We start from the raw sequence: 12,171 nt of genomic DNA, 5'->3' as shown, positions 1-12,171 counted from the left end.
TTCTTTAGTGTCTTATCACAGCAGTTGGCCTTAGGCATATTCCTGCACAAGAACAACATAGTTCTCTACTTAACTCTATGGCAGTTACGAATCTTTCATTGTCCTCAGCGCCACTGCAATCTAATGTTGTGTTTACACAACCTAACCTTGTCAGTAGATCTTCTTTGATCTCTTGCTCAGATACAGACTTACGCCTTCTAGCATGTAATATTAATAACTCTTTTAGACATCCTGAAATATTGCATTCTCATGTACCATTGCAACAACATTTGCCTATAACAACTACTGCTCTTTTACAGGCTTCAGATGTGCCCTCTGCTACATTGCCTTTCACTCATGCTCAAACCAATTTTTTAAATGCTGCTACATTGCCTATTACTCATGCTCAGACTAATTTTTCTACTAGTATATTTCAGCCAGTAAACTACCAGTATAACCCAAATCAGAGTCAAGTCAATTTAATACATGGGTCAAACAGCTATCCAGGTCTAATTCCTGTTAGTCATGTTGATACAGGTCAAGGTAATCAAGGTTTAGCTAATGTTTTACAGTCTGTACAGTCTTCTGGTGTGCCTCTAGAGATCAACCCACAATTACAGGGTATGAATTTTTCAGATTCAGTAGATCATAGCAAGTTGTCTCGAGTATTTGCACAAGATTTGGCTTATGTTGATATGGTCAGCCCTGAGCTGCGCAGGAAAGTCTTAAAAGGAGAACATGTATGTCTTAATAAGTTACTTCTCCCCCATTCTGATTTCTCAGAATTCCTTAGGGGGATATCAGACTTACCAGGAGTTTGTCTCTAGGTGAATTTATTATACCATTTAATAGATTTAAGCAATTACTTTGCCACAAAACTGCATTTCCCTAGCGCCTGGAGGAAATGGATTTATATTTGAATCATGGCATTGAAACAGCTGGTTTTTGGCCAGATCGTTTTTATGAATATCATAATCTTTTTTTAGCCAAATGTGCCAATGCTTTGTTTCGTAATAATGTTTTGATAAATTGGTCAAAGGGAGACTCTGAATTGTTGTGCAAGGTAGTTGCTGGCTCTCGAGTCAATTGTTGTAATTACTGTCAATCCACTGCACATTCCTCTGCTATGTGTCTTTCTGTGGATCCCTCAGTTTTGACTAAAGTTCGTAACAACAGTAATTCTTCAAAGTTTGTGGATAAATACAATAGACCAATTAAATATCATGATGGTACGCCCGTTTGCAATAATTTTCATTATAAGGACTGCTCCTTATCTATGTGTCCAAGAGCTCTTTCCATAATGCTTCTAATTGTTCACAAACTGCTAGCATTCAGTCTCAGAGTGCCACACGCAAGAGAAAGGTTGGCTGTAGCATTGACGGTTCTAATAAAAAGAGTGACTAGACCGGTCATTAGAATTTTAGATCCTGTTACTGATTATTATTGTGATGTTATTGCTTCTTCTCCTATTGATGTTGATCGTTTGGAGTTTGAGCTCATTAAACATCCTGATCGTGAATTTGTTTCAGACTCAGAAGCTCAGATTCATTTTGAATGTAAAATCTGCTCGGGACTTTCCTGCCATTGTTGATGAACTAATTCAAGTCGAAGTTGACAGGGGTTATGTTAAAGGACCTTACACTGTGTTGCCTTTTTCCCAGATTAGAGTAAGTCCTTTGGGTCTTGCTACTGGCAAATATTCTGGCAAAAAACGCTTGATTTTGGACTTGTCCTCACCTCATACAGAGAATTCTGTTGACAGTATTAACAATCTTATTGATAACGATCTTTGTTCTCTGCGCTATGTACGCGTGGATGATGCTATTGCTAAGATTACAGAATTTGGGCCTGGCACTATACTCTGTAAGACAGATATTACAGATGCCTTCAAGCAGATACCTGTCAAACCATGTCAGTGGCATTATTTTTGTTTTAAGTGGAAAAATTGTTATTATTTCTTTGTTAGATTGCCTTTTGGTAGTCGATCTAGTCCTAAGATTTTTGATACTCTTTCCCAAGCCATATGTTGGATTGCTTCTAATAATTACGATATTCACACTATTTTTCATTTATTAGATGATTTCTTAACAATCGATAAGCAATCGAAATTTTAACTTCATCTGCTGATTTAGAATTGTTTACAGATGCATCTAGTATTGGCTTTGGTTGTTATTTTCGTGGCTTTGGTTTGCAGAGAAGTGGCCCTCAAATCTTCCTACTGTTGCTAATAAAACTATTTCAATTGCCTTCAGAGAATTGTATCCAATTGTGGCTGCATGCGTGCTTTGGGGACAGCGCTGGTCCAATTTGAGAGTTTTAATTAGGTCTGACAATCAAACAGTTGTGAATATCATTAACGATCACGTGAAGTTGGTCTTTCAGCATTAATGCGCACTCTTACTTTTATGCTGCGCGCAGAATAATTTTGCTGTATACTGTGAATATATTCCTGGTTTAAATAATACTATATCAGACAATTTATCTCGTTTTCAGTAAGAGAAATTTCACCAAGCTGCACCCAATGCATGTCTTACACCAGAAACTTGTCCTACTATCGATCAAATTATTTGGGATTTCTAAATGATAAAGTTAACAGTTTATGGAAGTTTGCTATTGCTGAAAGCACTCATAGAATTTATACTACAGGATTTAGACTGTACACACGATTTCTGACTTTGTATAATGTTCAATATATTTCGTTAATGCCTCCCGTCTCTCAAGACCTTTTAATTTATTTTATAGCTTATTGCACTGGTATAGATATCAAGTGTGAAACCATTAAAGTTTATTTAAATGGGATACGTTTCTTCTTTTTAGAAGCAGGAACTGGTAGTCATTTCGAGACTCCAGACAGAAATCCTCGTATTTTCACTTTTCTTCAGGCTGTCAAGAAAATGCAGAACAATGTTGTCAAACCTCGTTTACCCATAACTTATGACATCCTTGTACATATTGTTGCAGCTCTCAGAGCAGGTTACTTTGATTCCTATACTGATTTGTTGTTAGCAGCCATGATCACAGTTGCCTTGTATTGGTTTTTAAGGTGTGGTGAACTGACTTCAATCAGTATTTATAATCCTAATAAAGATTTGTCTATTCATGATGTTTACGTGTTGCCATATTTAATTCAATTAAAACTAAACGTGTCAAAGTCTGACCCTTTTCACAAAGGTATTTTAATTAGTTTGTTTCCGAGTAATTCCTTCTTATGTCCTGTAAAGGCCTTGTCTGCTTACATTTTGTTACGTAATACATTATTTGGGAATTTACATCCATCTTCCGATGGACATTCGGTTACTAGATTCTTTTTTATTAAGCATTTACATACCATTTTAAACAATTTAGGTTATGACTCGAATTTCTACAATGGTCATTCTTTCAGGATTGGAGCTGCTACATCTTCAGCTAAGTCTTGCATGCCAGATCATATGATTAAGTTTTTAGGACAGTGGTCCTCCAATTGTTACACAAGATACATCAGACCTGATTTAGATATGGTTAAACAAGCGGTTAAACATATGGCAGGCACTTTAGCCTCACTTTAGTTTTATAACTGGTAGGCTGAAGGTTTTAGGATTTTACTTATATTTTTAATCTTACTTTGGGGACTACACAAATGCTATTCTTATCATATTTGTTTGTTTGGCAATTTCTTATTCATTATTTACATTCTGAATAATTTACCCCAAAGTAGTCTGGGGTTTTTCATTATTATATATGTTTTGCTTATAGATTGTTACAGTCATTAATGCTATTTCATTTGTTCTAAAGCAGATTCATCCAAGCTTCTTCCAGAACTTGGACAGGTAGTTTCAGTTGCTAACACTAACTCTTCGAGCTCAGTCACTCACGAAGGCTCTACTAACTTTCTTTTCTTTGAGAAATTTGTAAACACAAGCTCTTCGAGCATTCAATCCAAGAAACTGCCAGTTGCGTGCAAGTCTGGTCTCTCTGTACCGATTTAGCCAAGTCAACACCAGTTTCCTCATTTTACTGTTTATGTTCATTTTATGTATTTTATATGTGTAGTCCACGATCGCCGAATAAATATACTTGTCTTGTTGTAAAGTCGTATGCAGTGTCAGAATCATTTCTTACTAATTCTAGCATGACAACATCGCGCCTACCTTAAAGACACGAGCGATTTTGTCAATAAAATAAAAAATCTTCGGGTTCCTTCTAATGCTATTTTAATTTCTATCGACGTTTCTTCTATGTATACCAATATCGATAACACTGCTGGTTTGACGACAGTTCCTAAAGCTTTAATAGAAACCCAGATCGAGACCCGACGATGCAATTCTACAGCCTTTAGAGATCTGTCTCAGTCGTAACGATTTCACATTTAATGGTAAAACATATTTACAAACTTCAGGGGCAGCTATGGGCAAACGATTCGCCCCTTCGTACGCAAACCTTTTCATGGCAGAGTGGGGACGTGAGGTATTTCCCCTCTGTCCATTTGACCCACTTTTTTACGGACGCTTTTTTGGATGACATTTTTATGGTTTGGACTTATTCTATCGAACAGTTTTGGGAATTCTTTGAAATTATTAACAACCACCATCCTTCCATCAAACTAACGTGAGTGACAAAAGCATAGACTTTCTCGATACCACTGTCTTTAAGGGAGTTTCCATAGCAGAAACAAATCAACTGGATATTAAAGTGTATTTCAAAGAAACTGATACTTATTAATTCTTGCACAAGAGCTCCTTTCACCCAAAAGATACCTTTACTGGTATGATTAAGTTTTAAGATTTCACCGAATTTGCACAAGATCTTCAGATTTCAACCAAGCCTGTACGATTGTCTTCTCAAATCTGAAAGAGCGTGGGTACCCTAAACGATTTTAACGAACCATAAAAAATTCCACTTTTACAGATAGCAGATAAAACAGGCTTTATGCCGAAGTACCTCCAGGTTTAAGGAGTGCTCCATGTTTGTCCAGTAGATGTCCCTTTATATCAGAAACTCTATATTTTTTAAGTAGCTCGACGAAGGTACCCGATCCAGGAACATCTAACATGTGAACATTCGAATGTAATATATTTAATTTCATGTATGAAATGTCCCAAACAATATGTAAGAGAAACTAAGAATAATTTACGAACTCGTTTAAATGCTTACAGGTCGAATATCAAATTAAAAAAGGCTAGCCTGTTTCTAATCATTTCAACCTCGACGACCATTCAATAGACGATCTCACCCTAATCCCAATTGAGTGCATAGAAATTGACTTGCCCGAAGATGAAACTACCGAATTCCACCAATCTAGGGAAGTCCATTGGATTGAGACATTGAATACAGCAAGACCTATAGAACTAAATATTCACCATAATGTACGCATAGCACCCTTTGTTGTCTCGTTCAATACAACCAGCAATCGAGCAAGCAAGATATTTCATGCCCACTATAAGAGCCTTCAAAGGAAATTCGCCCATGATAGTTGCATATTCAAAAAATAAGAACTTAAATGATAATATTGTTCATAGTAAACTTAAAACAATCAGTACTAACAGTACTAACAGTAACAACAGATACTATACTTCTCGCCCGAGTTATTTTTTCTAATTTCAAATCAGAATCATAACAGAAGAAAACCCAGCATCAAGAGAGCCTTAATCCCAATTTCTATATAAACTATATGTTCCACCCAAGGCCTGTACATTTGGGAGAATCAAACCGTCCCTTCCCCGAATTCCAATAGATATGACTTACCTGTAGGCGGAGCTCAATAAGGTATTTAAAAGTTGCCCAATCGTGAGTGATATTCTATTGGTTGCCCATTAACTTCCCATACATGTTAGTAACATAAACATCTTCAGCATCGATTATACCAAAGAATAGTAAAACGCAAAAATGATTTAAAATTCGAGACATTTTTGATGTTGGGTGTAATCGAATGATCGGATCAAGATAAAGATAAACACATGTTTTATCTTTAAACGATAAGGTTCTAATGTCCATGTCATTCCATGATGAAAGTATTGAGCTGATATCGTAGTGACACAGATAGACACAATTACAAAATTACAAATCATACCATATACAGTGGCGTTGTTGCATTACCAAATATAGTTCATGATGGACAAAATGTCCCTATAAACAAACGATCAGAACTTGTCCGGAGTGCAGGGCAGGCACAAGATAAAAAAAATACTACTTGTCAAACTTCAGTAGGGACACAGGCTGAAATAGATGTTATGTCTGAAGATCACACATCATAAAACATCTTACCAACAATTGTAAATTTTTATATCGATATACAGAGAGAAACATTTTATTAACGCCCAATGATTACATCGGTACCATTTTTCGCTTTTAAAGCTGGTATAACAGTATTCCATAATTTAGTCGCCTCATATCTAAAGTTGATATGGTTAGTAGGTGTACTGGAGTCGAGTAAGAAATAGGATTGATTATAAACTGATGTAAAAGGTTGCCATGTCGATCCATAAACTAGTTGTGGTGTGGGATTACTGGAAAAAAATGTATGAAGTAAATGTTAGTGTTAACCAATCGGATTCCATGTCCTCGGGTGTGTACGAATCCTAAAGTAATCAAATCAAGTCAATAAATCGTAAAAGCAGATAATTTTATTGTAGCCTTACAGGTTTTAATTTCCATTTTAACCAGTGCTTGTGGAGGAAAGTACAGAAAATTGGTATCTCGGTCCAGTATGCTCAAAAAGATAGTGCTGTGTGGGAACACCTTCGATTAGTAGCTGCACTTGCCCATCTTCCTCTGGTTGGTGTGCAGGGTGGTTAGTTGTCTGTGATGGAAGTGTGCACAACTGAAGAATATCCAAAGCTTGGTGAATTCAATGATTACTTTGTTTAAACCTTGTTGTCGGAAGAGTCCAAGGTTTCAACAGACATGTGGAATGTCCATGACACAGAAAAAATGCACGAACAATCATGTTGAGGGATGGAACATGAAATTTAAGAAACTTGTTGGCAAGTGTCACCCGAACATCTTTCAATTTGTCCAAGCCATAATAAAGGAGCAAGCTGCAACAGAACGATCCGAAGATCGCGAAGCAAGATGTTGCAATGCCACCACCTGCCAGAAAGCGAAAATACAATGTCATCAATCAAAGCCTAGCCAGACACAAGGAAGACTATGCCACAGGAAAGAAGTCTGTAGTTGAGTTTCTAAGATCTGCTGGCCATCTTTTGAAATTAGAATAAATTTGTTATGTTTTGCTGGATTAACTATTAAAAATGTTTTGATTTTACTAATTCAGTAAGACTTTGTTCATGTATTAATAAAGATTGTTTAATAAACGAATGTTTGATTTTTTTTACTTTTTTTAATTAGTATCCTTAATTACCAAGTAGCCCCAGTGGCGGAGCTAAAGGGGAGGAGGCAGAGGGGGGATCCCCCGCCACTGAGTAGCCCTTACGGGAATAGTTAATCTCTTTCAATGGTAGCCCTAACGGGAAAATAAAGTAGGTCAAATGGGAATTAGGCCTGACGGGAATTAGCCCAAAAGGGCCTGACTCTCCTTATCATCAACTCTCATTCGGGATTGATGGTTAGTTTTAAAATATTAAAGAAAACTAAACCTGTTTGACACAGATCTAGCTTCCGAGCTAGTTTACATCCCCTGCATTTATATTCATATAAAATGTCAATGTTTGGAAAAGTTTCCGACTGCAAAAATATCTTAAATAGATCATTTCATACAATGAGGTTTGGCTTATCCACTCCAACCTAAAAAGGTGTGAAATTAACACCATTTGACTTTATGACCTGTTAGTCAATCTTCTTAACTCTATAATTTTACTCTAAAAATTTTGGTAAATTTTATTTGTAATTATTGCTTTCTATATTGTTTTAAAGCTGTGAATTTGCAAATTTTAGTTATGTTCGAATTGTTCCGCTAAGTTAATTAGAACTTACACAAGAGTCTGCAACAATACTTTCACATTAGAGCTCACACATTTCATGACCTGCTGGCCTAACATTAACGGTTAGGAATTTGCATATACTACAAAGGTACAAAATTAAGATATTGAGGGTAAAAATTTGCAAGTTTCTCTAAAACATTGTCAGAAAACTCTCATTTCCGAAATTTCTTGAAAAATGTTTTTGTATTATCATAATTGATAATTTGGTCTCTATCCATCTACCAAGTTTCGTAAAAATTAAAGAAGTTAGAATTTTGACCAAAATGCAGTTCAAAACGTTAGTGACAAAATTTTCGAATCATGATTTTCTGAAACTACAGTCTGCTTGGACATTCTTTCACAATAGAATACACAATAAAGAAATTGTTGCAAACCTTAAAAAAATAAGCATTTTATGGCGAATTTCTGACATTTCCGGATGGAGTCTGATATCTGGAAATATATTTAAAAGGTAATTTAAGCGATCAAAGGCATCGGAAAGGATGACACATCTATGACCCACTCTTACTGACTATAGCAAATATAATATCCAATAAAACAAAATTTGATAGTTACTGATATTTCGCGAAATTTGTCCACAAATTCATCATAGTTAAACTCATCATTAAATCTATATCAGATCCTTTATTAGGAAATGGATCACCAAAGACAAACGGCAATTCAGTTCCATGTGATGCTCCTGTAAATTAAAATGACATGAAATATAAGAGATTTGCATCATCCAGAACATCAAGAAACGTACCCAGTAAGGGTTCGCCTTATTGATATTATTTGGCTTGATTATACAAATCTAAGTAGAAACAGGCCGATTTCGGTTACGAAATATCCATTAGAGACTTTTATTGACTAGGTTTTAAAGGTGAATTTTCAACATTGTTCAACACATTGTGTTTACCACGTTTTTATAATGTTATCTTGTTTGGTTTGTCAAGCCAGCTTTGTGACAACATCATTGAATGGCTGAATGGCTGCTGACATCTATTAATAACGTCGAATCTATTTTAGCTTGAACACGGTAGTTTCGTAATATAACGTACCTTCCCATTTAGGTAGAGTATTTTTAGTTACATAACTAAACTCATATAAATAGTTTTTATTTTTACCACCGAGTTTAGCATCTAATTGGGTTTCTAGTACAATTGGTGCCGTGAAAATATTGTCACTTTGAAACTGAAAACATAAAAATTTAGACTTTTCCATAGGAGAGCTATCTGAGAGGACAAATACAATACTGGACCTAATCATTTACGATGTACACACTACCTGGGGTCAGAGGTTTGACAGGAAAAGGTCGAAATCGTTTTTGTTTAATATAATAATATATTTATAAATAATAAAATATTTATAACATAACATTATATATGCCATGTATAAATATCAATACTTTTCCATTATGGAACATGGGTTCAAGTTTTAAATCATCATCTACCGAGTTAACAAAATATTTTTAAATAAAGACAAATATTCACCCGAAGGTAAGAATCTCGAACATTCTGTGGTGTTGATAAATTATAAGGTGTAGCATAAACCATTTTAATATCGTTCTCTATAGTTTTCCTATTTCTAATGTATCTTGTATCACAGAAGTCTTTTATTTGATCCACAAAATAACTGGCCTTTATACCATCATGTTTTCCTTGAATTTTAGCTGTAAAAATATCAGTTTCATAGTAATAAAGAGTCCAATCGCCCTTGTGCAAACTGTAAACTAATGCAACATTGAGGCAAACCTCCATCTTATATCGATTGTATTCCAGTTCCAAATGCAGAGACTTTGTCTACCAAAACTTACCAATATGGAGAGCCAATTCACCACTATTGGTGCCTCTAATAACTGGAATATCTAATACATTTCCTTTAGTCCAACTATTCATAGGTAAATCTGGAACAGTGTTGTGGTATGTGTCTACAACGGGGTTCCATTCTAATCTATCCAACGCGACCTGCAAATGGTAAATTGTCTGATTATTTAGATAAGGCCCATCGAGAATAGCTAACTAATAGAAAATAAAATCCAGATGTCAAGAACTACAGTACATTTATTGGAAGATAAAGTAAATTCAAAATCGATTTAAGTGATTTTTAGTAACAGGTACACTCAAAACATATTTCGTTATTTTCCGAGAAAAAGACCCCTGAATTACCAAGCTGAGCTCACGGCATCAGGTATTTAAGTGTAACATGGGGAAAAGGGTGGCTGGAGAGGGTTCAAAACCGAGTCTATATTTAATTTTATTATGCTGATTTGGGGTCAGATACCTTAATGGAAGTTTGACTGATCGTCTTAGCATCTTTGGTTCTTAAACAATCTACGATTTCTTGCGTAGTATCCTTACTACATCCTAATTTAATACCAAATACTCTAGCTCTATCTCGAGGTCTATAAATATCAGTGTCCATTGATAAAGCCCAGTTAGCTAAACCTACACCACTATGACATATTGCTGCATGGAATAAACCTGCAATATAGAACCATAACAATGAAAAAAGGCGGAAGAGTTTCATGTCTCCTTGTGCGAATCCAGATTGAACCACTCTGCCCCAATCAGACAAAAGAAAACAATAAAGCTATTTTCCAATTATAGCAAAGTCACCACTTGGTAGCCTTTATTGTCTACTGCTATTATACTTAACATTATGACTTGCCGAAACTCTCAAATGTAGCGGGTCCTTCCCTGGGGAATATTTTTTTTTAAACATATGCTCCCCTGCATTCTGAGACCTGTAAATTTAATACCTTTTGATATTTTCTTCTGATATTGATATTTTTCTTTATGCCCCGCGTAGGTCCGTGGACTTGGTTTAGTGGTTGAGTCACTGCTCCTATGACTGCTCCATTCATGTCTAGATTTCTTTCCTTATAACTTTTAAAATCATACAGACCTTTTGATAATGGTGAGGTTAAAAGTAATGAAATGCTAGCAGCTCCAGCACTGAAACCAAATACAGTTACTCTACCAGCATCACCACTAAAACCACCAATGCAATCCTGTACCCATTGTAGAGCGAGTAGTTGATCTAATAAACCAAAATTACCCGGAGCAGCCTGATCTTCAGTTGATAGGAAACCTAACAGCAAGATTAAACGTTACTATCTCAATTATCTTTTTCAAACCTATTCTTAAACAAAAGGCATGTCCAAAAACAACTTATCGCAAAGTGAATTTAGCTTTGCTCTTTTCAAACTAGATCAAATATATCATGAAGTACAAACCATTACCAACGACGGTTAGGCACAAAATATTCATTACTTTACAATTACCCAGAGGACCTAGTCTATAGTTTAGAGTAACGACCACGACATCTTTTATTGCAAGTTGTTTTCCAATACGCTCCAAACCAGAACCACGAACAAATGCTCCACCATGAATATACACCATTACTGGTATTAAGGATGAATTGGTTTTCTGAAAACAAAAACATCGTTTTAACGTTATTGCCTCAGATTATTATACACATAGATATGAGCTAATTCAATGTTTTGTGGCTTTTTTTACCCACCCTCGGTGTATACACGTTTAAGTTGAGACAATCCTCAGACTGTGTAAAAGTGGTCGTTCTAGGAAACCATGAATCACTCCCGCTTTGCCAGCAGATATTTCCAGCGTTCTGTGCAGACTTCACACCTGTCCATGGCTTTACTGGCACTGATTTCTTCCATCTTAAAGACCCTGAATTAGAAATTTAGAAAAAAGTAAATGACGAAACAAAAATTGTCAACGAATGCCGACTTATGCCAAATATAATTTTTAGTAGAAAAATATTTCATTGCTCTGTCGTCTGCTATAGTTAGCAAGAGTTAGTTATTCATCAACATCAAAAACAAGTTTAACATGATAGGGGCAATAAAATATTTTACAAACGTATTCCCAATTGACACGACTTACCTGTAGGTGGAGCTCCATAAGGTATTCCTAAGAAAGTATCAATTGCCCAATCGTGACTGATATTGTATCGGTTGCCTACTAACTTCCCATACTTGGTTGTAACATAGACATCTTCAGCAGCGATTATATCAAAGAATAGTAAAACGCAAAAATGATTTAATATTCGAGACATTTGTAATGTTCGGTCTTTTATGTTCGGTGTAATCGAAATAAATTGGGTCAAGGTATTTGATAAGGATAAGTCCATGTCACTTCGAGGATGATTCGAGTCGAGGTGACTTATTACAACTAGACCGCGTTAAGAATGTAACATTTTTCACGGTGTGCTGTAATTAACTGAATCTTTTGCGCTCAACTTTCTACTGTCCATATTGAGAAGGAAAGCAAAA

General features: G+C 35.6%; 1 protein-coding gene across 1 annotated transcript; it reads right to left on the bottom strand.

Moving 5' to 3' along the window:
- Positions 1–10,778: 10,778 nt before the first annotated feature.
- LOTGIDRAFT_189120 (hypothetical protein) lies at positions 10,779–11,961 on the bottom strand (the record flags this gene model as incomplete). The annotated part of the gene is made up of 4 exons (XM_009056475.1): positions 11,783–11,961; positions 11,397–11,566; positions 11,158–11,302; positions 10,779–10,964 (listed from the first exon to the last, which is right to left on the bottom strand). Coding segments are annotated over exons 1-4 (672 nt in total), but the record flags the coding sequence as incomplete, so codon positions are not given.
- Positions 11,962–12,171: the final 210 nt, after the last annotated feature.

Source organism: Lottia gigantea, assembly GCF_000327385.1.
Source record: "Lottia gigantea unplaced genomic scaffold LOTGIsca_28, whole genome shotgun sequence".
Taxonomy (NCBI): domain Eukaryota; kingdom Metazoa; phylum Mollusca; class Gastropoda; family Lottiidae; genus Lottia; species Lottia gigantea.
The sequence above is the reverse complement of the archived record's forward strand: the minus strand, read 5'-3'. Positions and strand labels throughout refer to the sequence as shown.